At 39.4% G+C, this 21,770-nt stretch overlaps 3 protein-coding genes and 1 long non-coding RNA gene across 7 annotated transcripts in view; 3 read left to right on the plus strand and 1 right to left on the minus strand.

Moving 5' to 3' along the window:
- The window catches only part of kiaa0753 (KIAA0753 ortholog), a 23,012-nt gene extending 10,817 nt beyond the window's left edge, over nucleotides 1–12,195 (minus strand). Inside the window, exons 1-16 of one of the 4 annotated variants that reach the window (XM_088428131.1) lie at nucleotides 11,996–12,195; nucleotides 10,121–10,423; nucleotides 8,237–8,434; nucleotides 7,955–8,161; nucleotides 6,478–6,825; nucleotides 6,333–6,395; nucleotides 5,381–5,602; nucleotides 5,127–5,304; nucleotides 4,223–4,344; nucleotides 4,012–4,145; nucleotides 2,468–2,620; nucleotides 1,560–1,649; nucleotides 1,353–1,440; nucleotides 565–627; nucleotides 343–465; nucleotides 190–265 (exon numbers count right to left, since the gene is read on the minus strand). In XM_088428131.1, the coding sequence (XP_088284257.1) occupies nucleotides 190–265; nucleotides 343–465; nucleotides 565–627; nucleotides 1,353–1,440; nucleotides 1,560–1,649; nucleotides 2,468–2,620; nucleotides 4,012–4,145; nucleotides 4,223–4,344; nucleotides 5,127–5,304; nucleotides 5,381–5,602; nucleotides 6,333–6,395; nucleotides 6,478–6,825; nucleotides 7,955–8,161; nucleotides 8,237–8,434; nucleotides 10,121–10,192 (2,137 nt within the window). In that variant the 5' untranslated portion in view covers nucleotides 10,193–10,423; nucleotides 11,996–12,195. Of the gene's footprint in view, nucleotides 1–189; nucleotides 266–342; nucleotides 466–564; nucleotides 628–1,352; nucleotides 1,441–1,559; nucleotides 1,650–2,467; nucleotides 2,621–4,011; nucleotides 4,146–4,222; nucleotides 4,345–5,126; nucleotides 5,305–5,380; nucleotides 5,603–6,332; nucleotides 6,396–6,477; nucleotides 6,826–7,954; nucleotides 8,162–8,236; nucleotides 8,435–10,120; nucleotides 10,424–11,039; nucleotides 11,416–11,988 lie in introns of those variants that run through there. The other 3 variants (XM_088428130.1, XM_088428129.1, XM_088428128.1) reach the window with 3 other exon arrangements.
- Nucleotides 3,987–5,663, plus strand: LOC148415890 (uncharacterized). The gene is made up of 3 exons (XR_015867274.1): nucleotides 3,987–4,104; nucleotides 4,237–4,400; nucleotides 5,328–5,663. It is a non-coding gene; the product is annotated as an uncharacterized LOC148415890 (long non-coding RNA).
- Nucleotides 12,022–13,535, plus strand: txndc17 (thioredoxin domain containing 17). The gene is made up of 4 exons (XM_088428132.1): nucleotides 12,022–12,288; nucleotides 12,400–12,481; nucleotides 13,119–13,194; nucleotides 13,261–13,535. Exons 1-4 carry the CDS (start codon nucleotides 12,144–12,146, stop codon nucleotides 13,327–13,329), a joined length of 372 nt encoding a protein of 123 aa, XP_088284258.1. The 5' UTR covers nucleotides 12,022–12,143; the 3' UTR covers nucleotides 13,330–13,535.
- Nucleotides 13,536–15,374: 1,839 nt separating this feature from the next.
- The window catches only part of nxn (nucleoredoxin), a 38,977-nt gene continuing 32,581 nt past the window's right edge, over nucleotides 15,375–21,770 (plus strand). The window contains exon 1 of the mRNA XM_088427596.1: nucleotides 15,375–15,908. Within this exon, the coding sequence (XP_088283722.1) occupies nucleotides 15,600–15,908 (309 nt within the window). The 5' untranslated portion in view covers nucleotides 15,375–15,599. The remainder of the gene's footprint in view (nucleotides 15,909–21,770) is intronic.

Genomic DNA, 21,770 nt, shown 5'->3' on the forward strand with positions numbered 1-21,770 from the left:
CCCACCTCTTCCAAGCATGCAAGAGAAGGGGAAGTGTAACTTGAGCACACACTCAAACTAGCCAAGATGAGTTTAGGTGTCAAGTAGGCCCAAGCATATCCCAGATGGCCAAAGTTGAGCTCGCCCAAATTGCCTCAGCACAGTTAATGGAGTGTTTAGAATGCCTGTGTGCGACGAGATGACAAGTACCTGTTGGCTGCTCCCACTGAAGAGGGTCTGAGTAGGCGATTGAGGCGACTCGTCTCCTCACTTGCTCCTGGTCTCTCTGCTCGGAAACACATTTGGTAAACACCCTGAGCCTCCCTGCCTCAAGAGATAGGACGTTCCTACAATGATCTTTACCTGTATCTCCTCCATGCGCTGAAGCATTCCCTCCAGGGAGGGGGCTTGCAGAACCTGCATCGCTGCCTCCTCCAAGAAATCTTCCAGAAGGTCCTCGCCTGCCGCTTCGCCTCTCTCGGCCACCTGAGAAACGAGAACCATTAAGGCACATTAAGGGAATTGAATTTAAGTGCATCTGTGGGTTGTTTAATTGCCCAGCTCAGAATTGTCTATGCAGTTCACCGTTGTAGCCTGCTCTGACAGCTTATTCCTCAGCGAAAAGCTGCTCCTGGACTCTCCGAGACCCTGAGGTAAACACACAGATGAAGACAAACGGCACATAAAACGCTGTTAAGAGAAGCCCAAACCAGCCACCAAAAAACAACGTACCACTGAATAATGCATACCAACACATCATAGCAAGCCAGAGAAACTAGCAAATGTACCCCTTGAGGAGGTGTGAGCGGATATGGACAATGACATCAGAACGACTTCCCAGGAGGCTTGAATGCTCTTGTCGGCTGTGCCGTGACATCATTGTCGCGCCGCTGTTATTCAGCAATTTTGATCTTAGTGTTTGATGTTCAAGTAAAAGGTTAAATATATTCTTGCATTGTTTTCACTAAGCAATGCAGCTTGGCCAGTTATGCATGGTTTACATCTTTTTCTGTCTGAAACATAGTCACAGTATTTAGTTGCCATTTATAGCAGAACATGCACTACTAGCACATGTATTAATTTACAGACCCAAACTAGTCTGGAACGATCCAGTCTACTGGCAATCAAACAAAAATCAGGCTTGCCACTGGCCCAAAAGTAGGGCCAAGTGGGGTGCGGCGAGTGCTGGCTCAATGCGGAAGACAGATCGGTCCCTAAAATGAAATTGTTTCAAAGCAAAAAAAAAAAAAACACTGTACCTGCAGAACAGATGCCCTAAACATGTTATGATTCACCTGGGAATTGTGTTAAAATGTGGAAAAAAAGATGCATAATAATGTCTACTTATGATATACAATGAGACATCACCCAACCTTGGCTTCATCCAGAAGAGGCCTGATTCTCTTTCTCACATGCTGCTCAGCCCTCTCAGCCCACTGAGTCGGCGAGACAATTTCTGCCCTGTACATCAAAACAATTCATTAGTTTGATTCGTACCCAGTTGCGAACACGTGCGCTTTTGCTCCGAGGTCGCAATTAGGCCAGATCTGCATGTGTTGGCCAGCTGCTTTCAACCGTACCTCAGTCGTCGAATGCGTTCAGCCTCTTCTCGTGTCAGCTCGTCAAGGTCCTTTAGTCGCTGTGTGGTGATCTTGTCCAACCAGGCGCCTCTACGATGAAGTAAAAGTTGTGTTTTATTAGTGCTTTACAGTAATAATACCAGCAAAACCCAATTTGGTGGCTCCTCAAGAAACCAGTGAAAGCATCAAGACAAGCAGAGAACAACAAATGAAATTTACTGTGACACCGGAAAGCGCCTAGAAAACATGAACAATGTTCTCTTTCTCTGTTGCAATGTCATTTCAATTAATGCATAGATAGAAGTTGGGGCGGTGTGGCTCGGTAGTGGAGCGGTCGTCTCCCAGACGAGAGGCTGTGTGTTCGATCCCCCGACCATGGTGACCATGTCGAAGCATCCTTGAGCAAGACGCTGAACCCCTTGTTGCTCCTGATGCTGCGTCATCAGTAGGTAAATGACTAGTTAGGTTAAAACGCTTTGAGTACCGGAGGTAGAAAAGCACTATATAAGTGAAAGTCCATTTACCATTTACCATTAGTTATTTTCACAGGCTCCCAATTCATTGGAATTTGCAATTCAGATAATGATTACTTTTTTGTCGCAATGACGTGAAGCAGAAAGCCAGGTTGTGGATTAATTCCCCCCCAGAGACAAATGACCTTGATTTAGAATTGAGCGAGCGGTTTGATTAATTTATTGTGGAGGGCAGAAAAATAACTTTGATTGATGAACAATGCCTGTGGCTACGGGTAAGTGGAATCTGACACAGGAGTTGGAAATAAGAGTGAATACAAATAGCGTAGGGTTTTTTTTTCTTTTGTGCAAATGTGCACAATTCAAACTGCATTAATATTTAACACAGACATACTGTTTCCGTTAAACATGAAAAAAGGCTAAAAGTTGCATTACCTCAAAGCTTCATTTTGGGCTTGTCGCTTTTTTTCCGAGCATGGGTGGGCCTCCTCACTGAATCTCACTGGCGCTTTCTGGATGTTTGAGGATGAGGACAGCTTGGCAGGAGACGAGAGGCATCTTGGCTCGGGTGTCATCTTGTGACGAGAGCTGTGGAGGTGACAGAGATTTTGATTCATGGCATCTTGAAGGAACAAAACAAAAGGGCATGAAGTCAAAAGAAGGCCATGATGACAGCTCGAGTAGAAATGGCCAAAATGACCCTAAAATTTACACTATATCCTCCTGAGAACCAGCCTATTAATTTTTGTCCACTGTAGTGGACATTTGTTTTTGGTCTTTCTCTTTTGACTCATTCAAGATAGCCTAATAAGTCCTACTATGCTCAGCAGAGGAGAACTTTGCATTTCCACTGATGTATTATGTTTTTGAGTTGCTAAGATTAACTTTGCTGTCTTACACAGACAAAAATCAATTCAGTAGCTAAAAGACATTTTGCAATATGAATGCTTTTCTAGTAACAAAAGTACAGGGGATGAGAAAGCACCTATACAAAGTACCGGTATCGGGAAGATAGTTGATTTTGGTTCAAGGTATCGTACTCACGATCGTGACCGATACTAGCATTGGAAACAGTGTTATGATCACAAAGTAGAAAAGACAAATTTGAGGAATAGAACATTTCCATAACATTAAAAACTTGAGCTCCATTGAATTCAACTACATTTTTTTTCTGGTTTGATCATTAAAAAGGGAAAATGTAAAAAACCAAAAAAAAAAAAACCAAAATGGTGAGTCACACTTGAAACTGGTTGGCAGGTTTACTTTTTGGTTTTAATGGCTAGCATTAAAAGTTAATTTCATGAAAAATGGCTATGCTTTTGTTACTTTTTTTGGGGGGGCGGGGGTATCATTAGTGGTATTGGTGACTACTCAAGTTAAATTCTTTTACTGGTACTGATCTGATGAAAAGTGGTATCGAACATCCATCCATCCATTTTCTTTAGCCGCTTATCCTCACGAGGGTTGCTGGCTTGCTGGTGCCTATCCCAGCCATCTTCCAGCAGTCGACAGGGGATACCCAGGACTGGATGCCCATCAATCACAGGGCACAAAGAAGCATTCACACTCACAGTCACACCTAAGGGCAATTTGGAGTGTCCAATACACCTACCATGCATGTTTTTGGAATGTGGGAGAAGAACAAAGTGCATGGAGAAGACCCACATGAGCACAGGTAGAGCATGCATACTTCACACGAGGGACTGGACAAGCTTGAATTGAACCTGAACAGTGAGACAGACGTGCTAACTAGTCTTCCACTACGCTGCCTGGTATCAAACATTCCAAAAAAATAAATGGTAATTTTTTTTTCTGATATAGCTCCAGGATGCAACCTTTTATTATGTCTAGGTTTACGTAATGAAGAGTCCATCCAGTGAGTGTTGACATGTTTTTTTAGAGAAGTCCAAGAAGGGTGTTAAAGCACAATTTCAACTATTTCAAAACCACACAGACTCCATAATCATCAGGAGGTTTACCGTGGCGGCGAAAGAGAGTGTGACGACGCCGGTATCCATGGCACTAAGGGCTCCCTATGAGGAAGCTGATTGACTCGGAGGCGAGAGGACACTGTAGGTTCCTTGAAATGCGCATCTTTCTTCCCTAGATTGTCCTAATAGAACATAAAACCATTTCATATGCCGCGGGTCAGCATGGGATAATTGTTACATGTACAATTCAAACAAATACCTTTACTTTTACAGGCTGGTGCTCTTTTTTGCTAGGAGGGTTTCTCTTGAGCTGCTGCGGCGCCCTCTGCAGGTTGACTGCCCTGTCCAGCCCACAGCGCTTCTGCACAACTGTTCTCCTCACTGTCAACGTTACAAATGTTTGACAGTCAAGTGCGTGTCTACATTAATTTTGGGAGGTAAATTAACTAACAGCTGGACGACCTTTGAAAGAGCTGTTGGAGATAGCAACACACTTAAAAAAAGAAAAAAAGCAATCTCACGTTAAAATTTTCAATTTGGAGTTCAATCTAAAATGCTGCTTCAAATGGTACATCAATATGTCAGCAAATCATATGAGAACTTTATTTGCCAAAGTACCTACTTCACATTAGGTAACTCACGTGGCATCCCACTAAACAAATTTGTCAAAAAACATTTGTTTAAAATATGAACCACTTGGTGAAAATGCAAACGGGTGATGTGGAAGTCAGTGCTTGAGTGCAAAGTGATTGATTACTTTCGGACCTGCTAAAGATTAGCAATTAATCACCTATACTATAAGTGTTTAAGTGCAAAAGTAATCGATTGTTTTAGGAAATGAGGTAGTGAAGTAAATCATTACTTTAGGTAATAATTACCTAAAGTAATTGTTTACTTCAGTCATTAAGTAATTAATTACTTAAGTTCTTAATCCATTTAGTACCAGTCATTTTTGATGCTCCTTTAGCCAAAGGAGGAAAAAAGAAAAAAAAAGAAAAAATATGAATGAGTACCTAGGAATGGATGTTTGGACTCTTAAGGGAGGAAAAAAAACAAAACATTAAAAATTATGGTTTTGGATTTAATAATTATTTTCAATTTTATGTTCTTTAAATACCTGTATATTTATGAAATTTTGGCACATGTGGTGATTAAGCTCTCACCATGGCTACTTCTTGGTGGCTTGGTGGCTTTAAGAAGTCCACGAGCTGCACGGCTTGCTTTACCTCCTCTGGTGGCTGGCGACATTCTGGGATAAATGGACGGCTTGCTTTGTAAAGTACAAGCTTGGTCTTGTATAGCTTGCTGTATCTCGTGTTTGCTGATGATGTGGTCCAAAATCTGATGGGAGACAAAATGCTTAGGTGCACCTGCCTGTGACGTGACACCGTAATTTCCACGGTCATGTTTCCTTCACCTCGAGCTTGCGCAGGATTTCGACGGCTATCTGCGGCATTGGAACACCCGGCTCCACTTGAATCCTGGCTGAGCACAGAGTGAGCTGGCAAATGAGCCGACTCAGTTCTCCACAATGAGAAGGCAGTTTGTTGGGACAATGATCTGCCAGCTGGTGGGTGACCACCCGCAAGGCTTTCAGTGTGCCACGATGGGCACCTGCAAGACGCTGGACGGCTATGGACTGTGGAATTAAAAACAAAGTCAATCAGTAATTCCTGAAAATTATGTTATCAATAGTTTTCTTCAAAAATAATATAAAGAAGCAAAAGAAGACATGTACACATTAAACATCCAAGCAGCAACAAATAAGCAGTGGCACTAGAGTTTTTATCATTTACATGTACGGTATTTGCTCATTTATTGTGGGGTTCACATTCTACAAAAAATACCCACAATAAGTGAAATCTGCGATGTATAGGCCGATTTTTTTTAACATATATATTTTTTACACTTTTAATTTAGAAGATTTGTTTTATTACAACTTTTTTGTTGATCATAAATGTATTTTTCCCTGTTTCTCATTATTACACTATGTTTTTCTATTTACAGAATTTTTCTGTTTACTATACATAATTTTTGTATTTTATATTCTTTGACTTAACTTGTTTGAAAATGAACGGCCATTTATTTTAAATTAGCTTTAAAATAAAATCAACAAATTAGATTTAAATGATCAATCTACAAGGTTGGATGCCGTGGATTTCATTATTCCTCTGACCGTGCTTCTACGTCCTGGGGCGCAGGTGACACGACCTGCAGAGATTGATTGACAATGGCCGGCAATTCCCTTGCTAATCACGACGTAGAACAAATAGCTGGTTCTTCCTTAGCAATCAGAACATGTGTGTTCATGCTGTTAATAAAAGTATGAAAAAAATATGAAACAGCAAGGCTGCAAAAATAAAACATACCTTTTTATCATCCCAGATGCCTTGATTGTGCAGCTTCTCTATGTACTGTTGTATCGCTTTAATCTAAAGGGCAAAAAGCAAGCAAATGTTTTTCTACAGGCCTAAAATGAGTTTTGGGAAATAATGAATAGCCAGACTGAAGTACCTGCTGGTGGAGAGCGTAGATGATTCGCATCGAGCGCTCGGACTGCTTCTGCCAGCGCAGCTCCAGCTTTTGTTGACTAGGTTCCAGCTCATCATCCTTATTATGCTCATTTTTAACATGTGACGTGTCTCCGTCAGACAGTTTCTCCACTTGCTGGATGTAGTTTTCCAGCTCAGCGTCAAGCTTATGCATCTCCTGGCCTAAGAGATCCCGCTGGCTCACAGAGCGCAATGGCTTGGAAAGAGGTTTATGTGTCCATGACAACTTGGAAGCAAGTGGAGGTTTTTTGGAAACGTTATCTGTGCTATTTTTGGGAGAGGAGGCCTCACTCCAATTGGTTGATCTGTCCTGTAAACAAAATGATCACTCGTTCAATGATGTGACTCGAACATAAGAGCTATGGAGACAGCTAAATACAAAAAGGCCGCTCTACTTGAACTGTGTTGGAATTTCCCCCTTGAGTCCCCTTAAACCTCTAATCATTTAGTTCATTTAAAAAAATGATGTTGTGGAATAATTACTAAAAATAACTGGCAAGAACTACACAGTGATGCAATGACACGTCATATGTATGCAGTACCAAACATGACAGAGACATGTTTTTCAATTACAGATTATTTATACAGATTATTCATAGAAAGTACTGCCAGCCACTCATAACTTTGTTGATGGATTGCAAAGCTCTAATAAAATACCGTATTTTTCAGACAATAAACTGCAACTTTTTCCTCATGTTTTGAGACCTGCGGCTTATAGTCCAATGCGGCTTATTTGTGTTTTTTGTTTGTTTGTTTGTTTTTTGTTTTCTTTGCTTGCCACCAGCAAGCAAATGTGTGTATCTGTTTGAGGTGTCAATTTATGGAAATTTAATGAGAATGTATAAAATTTGGGGTACATTTATGATGTGTAAATTTTATATACAGTTCAGTGATTTTATTTATGTATTTATGATTGTGTATGAATTATGTAGAATGTGTTATGTTCACTAAAATAACTATCAAAGGGAGACAAAAAAAAAGATGCAATTGAATATTTATTTTTAACTGCTATTTAACTAACAGATATCCATCCATCCATCCATTTTCTATAAATATGTTGGGACTAAACATGCAAGCATGTTCAGTCTGTTAAAGAGGATGTTGCTGTTCGCAGACAATTACAAAAAAACTAAATAACTAAAAAAAATTATTAACTTTATATACCATCTTTCTGCGTAAAGATCTGATGTTATTACCGGCGGCTTATAGTCCAGTGCGGCTTATTCATGACAAAAATCATTTTTTTGCTCATATTTTGCTGCTGAGGCTTATATACCATTGCGCATTACAGTTCGGTATATTAATTTATTAGTGTCAAGCTAAGAGGGGTGAATAAAAAGAACAAAAAAAGTATTTAGGCACAATTGTTACCAGAAACTCCAAGGAATTCCTGGGTTTCTTGGTTTGAAAGGGGCTAATAATAGCTCTGTAGTAAGTACCTGCACGAATGCACTGTCAGAGTCATTTTGCATCTTGCAAATCTCCTGTCTCAGATGATCTTGCTGGTCTGGGACATCCACCGCCCTGAGAATGTCATGTCTTGTGGAGGGGGGCCGATGAATGTGTGCCCTGGAAGCCATGGGGGGTTTCTTGGCGATATATTGTGGCTGTCTGGATCCAAGCGGATTCACCTCTGGCTTCAGACCCTGCAAAGTAACAAGTCACATGGGCTTTATTGTCAAAAGGGATGGAAGAAAAAAATAAATGTTGGAATCAAGTACCTTTTTTAGACTTTCAAGTTCATTTTGAAGCTTGCGGACCTCCTGCCTTAAGAGATTGTGTTGGTCAGCACCTGCCATAGGCCTTAATGAGGGGGGCGGACAGCTTTTTTGCTTGGAAGCCATGGGAAGCCGTTTGGAGGCAGGCTGTTTGGATCCAGGTCTTGTCAGTCTCTCCTTCAGACTCAGTTTAGTTGTCATCTTCAGTTGGATAGATGAAATTACCAAATCAAAGCTAGTCTAGTGCCAGTATATTTGAAGCTCATTAGCGACTAATTTTGGCTCACAAAACAAAACAGAATGTAAATTGATCAACCGAAGGCTCGTACAAAACCGTATACAGTATATTGAGGCATAAATAATTTGATGTTTCACTGTATCAAAACTTTAAACCAAAAGGGGGTACGGGTATCCCAGGGGGTATGTGAGGTTTTAACAAGGTCTCCTGAAGCAGTGGTTCTCAAAGTGGGGATGGCAGAACCCGGGTTCAGTGGCCTGACTGCAGGGTGTCTGTGAAATAATTTGGGTTACTCATAAAATATATATATATATATATATATATATATATATATATATATATATATATATATATATATATATATATATATATATATATATATATATATTTATTTATTTATTTTTATATTAAATTGTGAGTAATAGGAGGGGCGTGCCCACCAAGCGTCAAACGAGGCCGCCTTCATATGGGTAAGACCCGGAAATGATGACGTGTGAAGCCTCGTAGGCAGGCTGGCTGGACCACATGATTGCTTCAGGAAGTGATCTGATGTTTTGACAAGCATTGCAAATCCCAATTGCAATGACCTCTCATTTCACATTTTGTTGATTTTGAGCTGTTGTTACACCTGTATGTGCAACTGCAATTATTATTGTTTTTTTTTTTTTTAGCATTGCCCCTTGTTGCAAAAGAACCTGTGCAAAAAAAGAAGAATAATTATTTTGAAGTAAAATATAATAAATTATCTTATAGCATTTGTTGGATTTTTTTCATATAATAACATGCACATTCATGTAATTTTCTTCAGCAAATAGCCACTGAATTCTCAACACTTTTGACTTCTTGGGCCATAGAGCAAATGAAGAACAATGAAACTGTGAACCATTGCAAGCCAATTGGCTTCAAAGCTTCATTGATTCATGAAGCTTCATTTGGTCATGACGAGTACCAGAAAATCTTGAGGTTTTTTTTTTTTTTCCAGTGAGAGGAAAACTACATTATTTACTTTTCAAAAAAAAAATATATAATACAAATTATTGATAAATGGAGTTTTGTAATAATTTCACTAAACATTGTTTGACTTAATTTTGGAAAGATTTATATACATGCATATGGTCATAGTTTTAAGTATAAATGTACTTAAGTTATCCCATACTTTTATTGTATTATAAAACATTTATTAAGCAGCATAAACTTGTTTGAATCATGAAAGAGAAAGTTGTCTTTGAAAAAAAGCAAGCACAAGAAGCCACATGACTTATGCAGCTTCAAGTAGAGGGGAGGCACTGTGACCTACACTATATGAGGAAACGGTCTGTGGGGGACCGTTATGGGAAAAAAAAGAAAGCAGCACTTGTATGAACTGCGAACTGATAGAACACACCAACACACACGCACGCACACACGCACAAACGCGCCCTCACACATTCACGCACTCAATGTACTCTCTTGATATAATAACTACATTCCTACATTTTCAGCACTATGGCACCACCTTGTGGCATCTTAGGGCATTACAGAAATAGCAAGGTGCAAAAATAAGTAAAGCTTTTTTAAATCAACTAATTGAGGATAGGTTCAAACAAAAGACAAACAAAAATGGTGAATCTGTAAACAGCAACTGTACACTGTTAAACTACGTTGATTACCTGAGGCAGAGTTTTATTGCAAATGTCCAACACGAAAGCATCTTCCGAGGGGTCTGGAGATGACCTGCACATGGCCTGGAAACGGCTCCGCCTCAGATCCCTCTTGGCTAGGTCTACGGCAGCTTGAAGCTTCTCTTCCGAGAGACTACTGAAGCTGAGCGATCTTTTCACATGGTTGTCTGCATTCCCCTTTTGCTCGCTTGGCGGCACGGGTACGAGCTTTTCGATGACGATGGCCGCCGGAGGACCCACGGCTGTGGCACGGTTTATGAAGCTGGCAGGTACGGCTTCATTAAACAACAGCTGTGTTAAAGAACACAGTATAGAAATTGTACCTGTTATGGTTCCGACAATGAAGGAATGCATGAATATTTTTAAAAGAATAGAAATTTAAAAGACAAAGGACAATGTCAGGAGTCGTATAAATATGGGTTTTTAGCAAAGGGTGCTTGTCACGCACCAAGCTCTGCAGAATTTGTGGTCAAAACCGCAGAACTTTGGAAAACAAGTCTTCAAAACTGCCAATAAAATATTATAGTTTGTTTTCATTCCCAACATCACATGTGCACAGGACTAAAAACTAATCCGTGGACAGTAATCCGTGGAGAGTAAAATTGCAATTATTACTTAGACATTCGAAGAAAGTCTGAGAAAAAGAATCTGGTGTTGTTGTAAAATTATAAATGATGCAATTTCACTTCACTGGCGTGGAACGGTATGTTATTTACGGCAAATAATGTATATTTCTTTATCCATTTATGCCAGCGACAAGTTTAAGGACAAAACAAATTACCTGCCACATAAAAATGTGGCTTTTAGAAAGTAAGAACTTTTGTAAGTAAACTGAGATTATACCATTACTCGGTACGTACATTTTGTGGGACAATGTAAACAGGACATCAGTACAGTCATCGTTTACCTTGGTTTGGGACGTCTCAGGGGTTAAATGGGCACCGTTGTGGGGTTTTCGGTTTGAAGCCAGAACAACCCATTCCCTACTATTCGTTTGTTGTCCAGTGGATATCATTACGGATGTTCTGTTTTAAAAATTAATCACCAATAATATCGAAAGCCACCGCCATATTGTGTCTTCGAAATAGCATATGTATTGAAGTCTCCGTCCAATAACGTAATCTAAACCAAATGCATACGTCTTTAAAAAAAAATATGTGAAGAAATTATGTACTTAAGTAACAAGATACACGATTCAGAAGTCGGTATTTATATAAAACTGTCGAAACTACTCGGGGAATTTAAACTGTCGCCGCCATGACAACAACAAATCGCCGCAGAGAGGAAGTACGTACTACGGAAAGTGAAATAAAAAGAATCGAGAAACGCGTTTTGGGAAATTAAATTACACGGTCACTGTTGAACAAAATGCCTTCCTTAAAATTATACGCACATTGATCTAGCTTGCACAAAATTTGCTCACGATTGGGACAATCAATCACAAGCCACAAAACGGCGTTAATTGGGCACCTGAGTTGCTCTGGTTTTCCAGAAGTTTGCACGGGGTAAACCTGACGAAACGAATAGGGTCATGTTTGGAAAAAAAAAAAAAAAAAAAAAAAAAATATATATATATATATATATATATATATATAAGTTTTCCTGTTACAATAAGGAAGTAACTCACTGAAAGAAGGAAATAAGCACATTCGCTTTTCAGTTTGCAGTAATACGGCAAGACAACGATCTTAAGACACTGATTTTACACTCGCTTCTGCAAAACTATATAAAAAAAAGTTTATTTGTGTAGTAACCAAACGTATTTGTTACTTCAAAATTTCATTGAGGTTTTCTGTGAAAAAGTACCCCCCCCCCCCCCACACACACACACACACACACACAATAAAATCCGCTACCTCTTACTTCTTATTACCCCGGAAGTACTCATGTCACATTTTCCTCCTCCCTCCGAAACCAGCTGACAGCAGCAGCTCAAGCCATTTCTTCTTCAATCTGCATCTCTTGTGACTCATCTCCTCGCTTTCTTCGCCAAACCCCGCCGAACTGACCCATGGCCCAGTACGAACAAGTGGACGTGCACGGTTATAGTGAATTCCGCAAGGCTGTGGATGATAGACCAGACAAAGATATTTTTGTTTATTTCTGTGGCGACAAAGACGAGCAGGGCAAGAGCTGGTGTCCAGACTGCGTCAAAGGTAACTTTTTATTAGATTGCAACCTGGAAAAGGCTTGTTGCAAAGGTCAACTGGCTCTATAAATGCACTGTATTTTCATTCTTAACGATTTTTTCCTTTTTTCACTTGCAGCTGAGCCAATTTTAAAGAAAGCAATGAATGCCCTCCCCAAAGGATCTGTTTTCATCTACTGTCAAGTTGGTGAAAGGAACTAGTCAGTATATATTTGATTTTTACACTAGATTATGAACATGTATTCCTTTTAGACGACTTTTAATGTAGTTCTCCTCTTATAACTCTGGGTTTTGTTTTTCTGTTATTGGAAGCGAAATTATGTTTTGTAACAAGGAAGATGATTGTTTGCAGATGCGATTATGCAATATTTATCAGTCATCTTGTTTTGTTTTTTTTTTTTTTGTTTTTTTTCTATATTAGAAGCACACGCTTCTGTTAAACTGGAAAGAAAATGACATTGCTGGCATCTTTTTTTGTCGCCAATAACGTTAAATGACAAGGACCAAAAAAAACAAGATTGCGTGTTTTACTCTCCACATTCATCAAATCAGGGTTAGAAATGCAAAACCGCTGTATTGGCTTCCTATTTTGGAAGAGTCTCAGTTATTTAGACATTCAAAGAAATGTTTCAAACACAATTTAGGAGTTTTAAAATTAACATTTTAAGGTAGCTTTGTGATTTCAAGGAACTGATTCAACTCGATTAGGGTTTCAAAATACAGCAGCTTCAAATATGAGAAGGTTTTGTGTTTGGATAAATATGTCAAATTAGGGCTCCAAGACAAATTTGTCTGTTCAAATTAGACGCAATGTGATGCTACTCATCTTTCATGCAGTTGGAAGAACCCAAGCAACGAGTTCAAGATGACACTCAAGCTGACTGGGGTGCCTACCTTGCTGCGATACAACACTGTAAGAAACACACACACACACACACACACACGCACACACACAAGGTTCACATCCTTTGTGTTTTAGCCTCAGAAGCTAGTGGAGGAAGAATGCTGCAAAGAGGATCTGGTGAGGATGATGTTTACCGAAGACTGAGAGAAACAACATGTGCCTTCAGTATCCTGAATAAATCAAGAAACATAATAATACACTTTTAATTATGCTCAATTTAATGTTTTTTTCAAGTAATTGTATGATGTCTTGTAATACCATGTATTACTTCTCTGTCTTGCATGGTGCAGCTGCTTGCCATTTTTTTTTGGATTGAAATCAAACAAATAATAAAATTATTATAAAAACAAGTTGCGGGTAATCATTGTGGAAACCTATAGTTTTTTCTTCAATTTGTTTTGTTTATTACCTTTATATAATAAGCACTTTGAAATGGTACATTTGCTGGAACATATATTGCAAGTACATTTGAATAATTGAAGAAATAGTCTAGAACTTTAATACGCAGATGCTTAAATTTGCAACATTTTAAATTGCCTTTAAAATATATATTACGGCATTTTAGAATGTAGAATTTGATGTATTAGTCTTTATGTAATTGTTCATTTTTGTCTTTTTTTTCTGTGAACACTAGATGGCAGGCTACTACCGTAGTGTGGGTATGAATATTTTGACGTGTTGAAAAATACAAATGTATTTACTTTATATACTTTGTGGACCTTTGTGACTAAAACGGTGACAGCTGATACAACAATAACGTTAGTGTATGTTATTAAAGCCTTTATTACGCTAGAAGTATTTATTGCGTGCATAGCGTGTGAATAGCTTTTATTATGAAAAAGGACGTGCAGGAAGTTATGTTAGTGTAGAAGTACCGCCCAGACACCGCTGTGCAGTCAAGTGTTCTGCAATACTGTCAGTTTTCGATACTGTTGCTGATACCATTGTGCTGAATCTGAGTGAAGACGCTACGCGAAACGGTCACATAAATTAGAATGCATGTATATAAAATGAACAAAGTGTAAATACCTAAATAAATTCCAATAGTTTGTATATTTGAAAATTCTCCCCCAAGTTCATTACAGGAGAGAAAATGAAGTATTGATAATCAGAACAACAAATACTTGCACAATCAATATTATCAGTATTCTGCCCACCACTGGGATATGATTCAAGGTGGTAGGGTTTTAAGACTGACTAAGATTTCAAATTAGTATAGCGAAGATATCACAAATGTCCATTCTATTGTGCCTAATTGTCGATACTGAAAAAAGATATTAATTACTTATCTATTTTTTTCAGCTGCTAAAAAAGATTCATCAATAAAACGAAATGCCTCTAAACATTATCTCTTCAAATTCACATCAATGGCCAATTTTGAGTCCTCCATCAATTTAAGATGCATGTTTTAGAAACCACACAAACACTGAACATCATCAACGTGATCTTTTGTAGACCACAACCCCAATATGCCACCCTTAATCGGGTCAATGGTCATTACATGGGCCACTGTTCTGAAACTGATCATTATATACGTATATGTGACTGCATTGAATCAAACGGGTGTTCCACTTTGAAATATCCAAGATATGTGTGCAGAATATTATTTTATTGTAGAGCAATACTGTATATCGGAAGGCAATAGCACATATACCACACTCAAATGTATGTAAATGTATGTCAAATGTATGTATAATCAAGGCACACACAAAATAATAATTGCATCAAAATTAGAGATGGGCAAATGGTACCTCATGAAACACTAATGATCTTTTTTGTATCTCTTGGTTAAAGTTGCAATGTAAATTTAAGGCTTTTCCACTGACCTATCCTTCAATGTTAAACTAAGAGCGCCATCTAGAGAGGTGAAAAAAAACAAGTTCACGAAGCTTCAATTTCCCATCACTACAATAAACCACCTCAAACTGAGCCATACCGTATTAAATTGAATCGAAATCCCAATCGAAGTGAATTTTGTCGTTTCACTTTTAATCTGAAAATGGGGATGCACATCCCAAAAAACAAATTGTGATCCGTTCTAAATAATTGTGATAGTACCAGGTGCAACACGTTTTTGTGACTGAATGTTGAAAAAAAGGTTTCTACAAAGTGAGAGTTAAAAGAGAAAATCAAATATTTATCTTCGTCCAACGGTATCCATATTAGATTTCGTATCGACGCCCAGTATCGATCCTCACCACACTACGGGCGAGACGCATTTATGCGCGGCACATTCCTGTGCACGGTGCCCGCGGACGACGACTCACAGGCGGGGGAGACACACCGCGACGCCTCGCTCGCAGGGGGGCCCGGAGGAGCTCACCCCAGAAACAAAAGTCACATCGGACCGCGTGTAGCTAGGCGGGGGGGATCGTCGTGGACCTGTCTCCGGATAGAGGGTCTCGGGAGCGGAGATGTCGGAGCTTCTGCTGAGCGTGCTCGGGGAGCGGCTCGTCAACCGCGAGAAAGCCGAAGTGGACGTGCAGGCGCTGGGCGAGCGGGTGTCGTTGCTCGGCCTGTTCTTCGGCTGCGGCCTGAACGCGCCATGCCGGCAGTTCAACGGCAGCCTGTGCGACTTCTACGGGCGCTTCAAGAAGACTTCGGAGCACCGAGACCAGCTGGAGGTGGTGTTTGTTTCATCGGACCTGGAGCAGAAACACTGGCAGGACTTTCTGCAGGAGATGCCCTGGCCCGCCTTGCCCTTCAAAGACAGACACAAAAAGGTAAGAAGTAGACCATTTACGCACATGGGTGCTTTCATTTTGGATGTCCCAATTGCTGAATTTTGGTTTCCACTTCATTGAACCCTATAGAAAACTTGTTCTATTCAACTGGAAACACTTGAGAGCTCTGACTCCCCCCCACCTAGCGCTTACTTTATAGCTCTTAATTACCATGATATCCATTTAAAAATAATCCAAAGTAATAAAGACAATGTAATTTATGATAATGATTCTTCACGTCTGCAAGACTTAGATGCTAAATATATACTTTCCTTTAAAACGCCCAAAGGCAAAATTATTTTAAAGAAATTTTAATTAACTCTAACTTGCGTTTTTACGTCGTTATCTACAGTAAAAAAAAATATTAACTGTTTGTTTAGCCTAAGAGGTCAGCATGTATTTCTTTGACCTTCGTGTTGTATTTATTTTGGAATGTTTTGTGTAAAATAACAAAAAAAAAAAACTAGTTACTTCTTCTTTCACTGTCCAGAAATGCAACACAATTAAATATTCTCTCCTTTTATAATTTAGAGAAATATCTGTATGAAAAACGAAGCTTGCCATAGCAACAACAAAGAGACAAAAAGGAAGCCATCATGCTCTTATGCATTGAGGCCCACGGACAAAAACCTTACTAGATTTATCTTGCAGTGATTTCTAATTTAATAAAAAATACTTTCCAGTATGTAAATCCGACACTTCACTGCTAGTACATCCAAGACACTTTCATATCACAAATCCTTAAGCTGTTCTCTCTCTTAATTGTTAGGTGTATCTGTGTTTATTTGTTACTGAACTTTATTCGTCCATACATGCCAATGATTTGCAGTTATGATTTTTAATGAAGTCCTACTTCTGTTGTACTGTGACACTGCAAAGCTGTTAAGTCATCGTTCCCTTGTTGTTTGGCATGGAAGCAGCAGCACCTCCACTAACATTGTTATTGAATTTGTGGCAAATACATTATCTGTGTATTCAACAGCAGAATCATTGTGCAAGGATGTGGTCAGTTTCTTTCTGTACTCTGGATATGTCCACCCCATACAAAGGCCTGCTTTGCCGGTTGTATTTCTCTTAAAATGCGTCTTTTTTTGTCTTTAAATGCAGCGGTCAGCAATATTTCAAACAGTCGACATGTCCACAGCATGTGGTGCAGCCGTTTCCATCACCTCATCAGCATACATTATATGCACAACAGCGTTTACAATGGATTTCATTGCAATGTACTGCATTTCTGCAATTGTTGTTGTTTTTTTCTTTAAATGTAATCATCCTTACTTGACTATTTTTTTTTTTTGATAATGAAATGTAATTAGACATTTCATGGGGTGTGACCAGGACCAGGACCATTAGACCAGGACTGCATTTTTTTGTACTTTAGTGCATGTATTTTTTTCAATGAAACCTTTTTTTTAAAAATGATCATTTCTAATCTAATTTTCATCAGTAGAAACTAATAAAATGGTTCATTAGAGTTGTTAGGTATTTTCTTGTCGGAATGTTTTTTCTTGCTTAAAAATTAAATATGGCTTTATAAAAAGTAATATTAAAAACTGAATATTTTTCAAACTTCATAGCTATTTTGTGTTATAGTTCCTTATTAATCTGACAGTGTTTTCATGACTTTGTTAGTGTAGGTAAGTAGTAAACAAAAAATTATTTATTTTGTTACTTTTTCAAAATGTCCATATTTGGCCATTTGTGTTACATTCAACAGAAATCTTCCTTTCGGCAGCAGTCTTTTTTGCAAGTTAGCGCAGTAAAATAAGGTGTGTACTATTAACAGAACCAGTTGGTGGTTGCTGTTGTTGACCTAGTGGTCATGTGACCACCTCAGGCCTTCAGCCAGACTCTTGTTCTCTTCAGCTCAGCTTCAGCGCAGCAATTTATCTTCTATTGTTTACGCCAGCACCCAGCACCCCCAGTTTGGAATCTCACACTGTGCCTCCTCTTCCTGCTGTGGGCTCTGACCCCCCCTCGAAGGTTATCTAAGGTTATCCACCCAAGCCTTCTCACTGCAGGAAACATTTGTCATTCAGTATGTTTACTTGCAGTTAAGATAATGCTTGCATTCAATAAATTGAAACCACCTTGAAAATGCATTTCAAGCGGGATATAGTGCACTTTTGTTCATTTATAAGTATGCCCAGCCGATAAGCTCTGAACGTCACTGGTATCTGTGTCTGGCAAGAAATAGAGTATAGTGATGATGTGAAACTCCGGTTTATGGTTGCTACATGCAAATGTGGATCTGGAGAATTTGGTAAATCTCCAGTTTGGTTGGAGTTTATAGAGACCTTTTTCATGGTGGAGAAAAAGAAAAAAAAATGCGGGAACATATAAACGATAGCGCTAACCGTAGACATTTAGCGACTTTTTGCAAAAATCTATGTGTAGGTTATACCTAAATTTGCCCAGCATGTCTATCATGAGTCAATCCACAAACAAGTCTCAAGAAGCCATGTGTAAAAGCACACAGGAAGTCAAACATTTTTGAAGGGGGATTTGCCAAATTAGCGTCATTTTGGCAATTTCCAGGGTTCGTTTACAGTTTGACTCATCTAAGAGATTTTTTTTCAATTGCTACCAAAAATGAAGTCTGTTTAGTAGGAGAGATTATGCAAAATGATGAGGAATTTTTGTCATTGTACAGTATATGGGTAGTGCACAGCAATGTAGTTGGACTAGCCAAGGAACAGCAAGCTAGTTCATGAGTATAAAACAAACAAACAAAAATCAGCTCTCAAGCCACTTTGCTTAAGCTACATGAACTTTGGGAGATATATCAATCTAGAGTTAGAGATTTTGGCAGATTTTCTACCATATTTGATCCACACATGCTAGACAGCTGGATGAGAAAATTGCAAATATTTTGAGTATTTATCACTGGACAAAGCGGCAAAGTTTGGCTGAACACAAAACTAATTAGCGTATTAGACGTCGGTGATGTCCAGCTGTCTGCTGGCTGGCATTGTTTTAACACGATGAACTCATTTGGCTGGAGAGTCGCGTGTGAATCAATCGGAAGCCGCGGCCAACGGAGCGGCTGCTGCACTCGGCGCATTCATCTGGGCATTGGGCAAGAGAAAAGAGCTCTAGTTTGATTACGGCCCCCTGAATGTCCATTGTGGGGGCACAAGCGGAGACCCGCATGGTACCATCATGGTGCTGCCATGGGGGCTGAAGGAGGGCGAAGTGCACTGCAGCATGGCCGCAGTGCCTCGGTAGATGCAGCTCTAGTTTGTTTGTGATCAAAAAGCCCAAACATAATCCAGAAAAAGCAATCTCATTATAGCCTTTAGCTCGGTTATGGGATAGGCACCAGCAACCCAGAGACCCTAGTGAGAATAAGCGGCTATGGAAAATGGATGGATGGATTATTTTTATAATAACACACACCCCATAGAGAGTTTAATCAGTGAATATGTGTCTATTATTATTATTACTATTAGGTGTACAGTATTTGTCAAAATACAGTGGGATCTGCAGCCATGTTACCCAAGATAAACTGACACGTCTACAGCAACAAAATCGGATCATGCAAATTTCCCAACTGGCATCTTTCACATATGTGCATGTGTCTTTTGTGTGAGGTCTGGTTTACTCCATTCTCTGGGTTTGCTGAGTGTGAGGTAATTTGGTAAACACACGAAGCTTCACAAACACAAAGTCCAGTTTTTTTTTTTCAGATGGCTACAAAATGTGCCATTCAATAAATGTAATCGAATGTAATAGAAATCAACAGAATGACACAAAAAATCCGCCAAACAACTCATAAATACGGTTAATCCAAAATAACCACAACTTTGCACAGTAAAAATGACGACAAATAATCTACAAAAGTAAAAAATCGCACAGGTCATGCACAAGTGCATTTTATGCATCAAATGCACCTCTTACTCGCTGTTCATAATCATTACTAGTAGGGTTGAAACGAGTCCTCAAGGAATTCAAGTACCTCAATTAAAAAATGCTTGGGGCATTTTTTTTCAGCCTCAGATATCAGTTTATTTACGTGTACACTGTTAGGAAGAAGTCAAGCTAACCACACATGACATACAGACATCAGTGCTGGTACACTTTTATTTTAAGTAGATCCCAGTAGTATGTTGCCATGAAATCACATTTGCTAACTGTGCTAACCAAGGATGTATAAATTAAAAAAAAAAAAAAAGTTGATTACACTCCCATTGTTTGATTAGGCTGGCTCGGTGCGCAGTGGTTAACATGTCTGCCTCACAGTTTAAGGACCAGAGTTCAAATCCACCTGGCTCCAGCCTTCCTGTATGGAGTTTGCATGTTCTCCCTGAGCCTGCGTGGGTTCAGTCCAGCTTCCTTCCACACTCCAAAAAACATGTATGCCAGGTGTGTTGGACATACTAAATTGTGATTGGGTGTGTGAATGGTTGTTCATCTCAGTGTGCCCCGCGATTGGCTGGCAACCAGTCCATAGTGTCCCCCGCCTACTGCCTGAAGCCAGCTGGGATAGGCAACAGCAAGCCTGCGACCCTTGTGAGGATTTGTGGCTCTAGAAAATGGATGGACGGATGATTTTATAAGGTGCCTGTTGCCACCGATTAGCAGTGGCTTCAACATGAGCAACCTAGCAGCAGCAAGCAGCACTAGGTGCTAGCAAAATTAGCGGCTAGCAGCTCTAAGTTGCCCCATATGGGCTGGCCAGAGTAGTTGGATTGCTTTTCAAAGGCAGTTCAATAGACTCCACTGATACAGTAGTCATTTTAATAGACCACCTCTGAAAAAAACTACTGTGGTTTGTATGTCACTTAGTTTCATAAACCAAATGTTAGAAAAATGAGTGAGATTTTCAACAAATACCACCCGTATTTGTCTAAAATCTCACAATTTTTTCTAATAGTGAATTAATAATAATAGTTTAAACTTAAATTAAATGCATATTGTCTAAGAAGAAAAAATTGTAATTTATTTAATGGCAATGGGTTTTATTATTGTGTGTATTCAAAATTGCTCTTTATCCAAACCAAGCAAAAATCATTTTAATTTTACCCAAATACCCAGATAAAATTTTTGGTAGGATTTCCGCATACCAAAATATTTGAACTTCCGCTGTGCACAATAGAAATAAACTGAATTAGTGGACATAAGCCACTGAGTAAAAACAAAAGAAAAATGTTGAGGTCATTCGCGGTGTGTGCATATTCATTACTGTGTTGCAATTAAACATTTTAAAGTGGAGTAAATGTCTGGCAAGTCCCCAGGAGCGGACCCCATGCTGAGCCCTCTCCAAGGCCTCGTCGGGGGGCTAATAGCCAATTCGATTGGTCTTTTCTCGCCCAATCTGTTCACATGCTGTGGCGATGGGGCGGCCATGTTGCATGAAAGGCTTTCATCAGCTTAAGCCTGTTGTAAGGAGCACCAGAGGTCTCATCCTTATCCTCTGAGGACAGTCACACTCATACAAGCGTCTGGCCAATTAGTGATGGCGGGCCCCTCCCAATAAGATTGTGCACAGGCACACACGTTTTATTACTTTTCAGAATTATATGATGCAGTATTCAGTCTAATCAATGGATGGGTGTACTTTTGATCATAACAGTTAAGCACTAAAACTACACTGTACACCTCGCACAATAGAAATGAATACGGCAAATCCATCAGCTGAGTCCATGGATGCTTTTTCCAGCTTTGTAACTCACCTGGGTGTCACTCACCACCTGCTCATGTTGATAACATAGCTGTGTTGGTAGCAGCAGGTGTGCTCTTCTGCTCTGATGAGAATGATAACTTCTGTGGAGACCGCAGTGCGACATCATCCAGGAGAGCTTGTATTTAATCACAGCCAAATGCTCTAGTGCACATGCCCTCCTGCAGGAATAAAGAGGA

Source organism: Hippichthys cyanospilos, chromosome 11 (assembly GCF_059441005.1).
Source record: "Hippichthys cyanospilos isolate Australia breed blue-spotted pipefish chromosome 11, RoL_Hcya_1.0, whole genome shotgun sequence".
In the NCBI taxonomy this organism is placed as follows: Eukaryota; Metazoa; Chordata; class Actinopteri; order Syngnathiformes; family Syngnathidae; genus Hippichthys; species Hippichthys cyanospilos.

Excerpts from the sequence above, each read along its gene's own strand:
- txndc17 (XM_088428132.1), top strand. The coding sequence starts at position 12,144 with ATGGCCCAGTACGAACAAGTGGACGTGCACGGTTATAGTGAATTCCGC. Across the intron at positions 12,289-12,399 it reads GTGTCCAGACTGCGTCAAAG|CTGAGCCAATTTTAAAGAAA; the intron begins GTAACTTTTTAT and ends TTTCACTTGCAG. Across the intron at positions 13,195-13,260 it reads CCTTGCTGCGATACAACACT|CCTCAGAAGCTAGTGGAGGA; the intron begins GTAAGAAACACA and ends TTTGTGTTTTAG.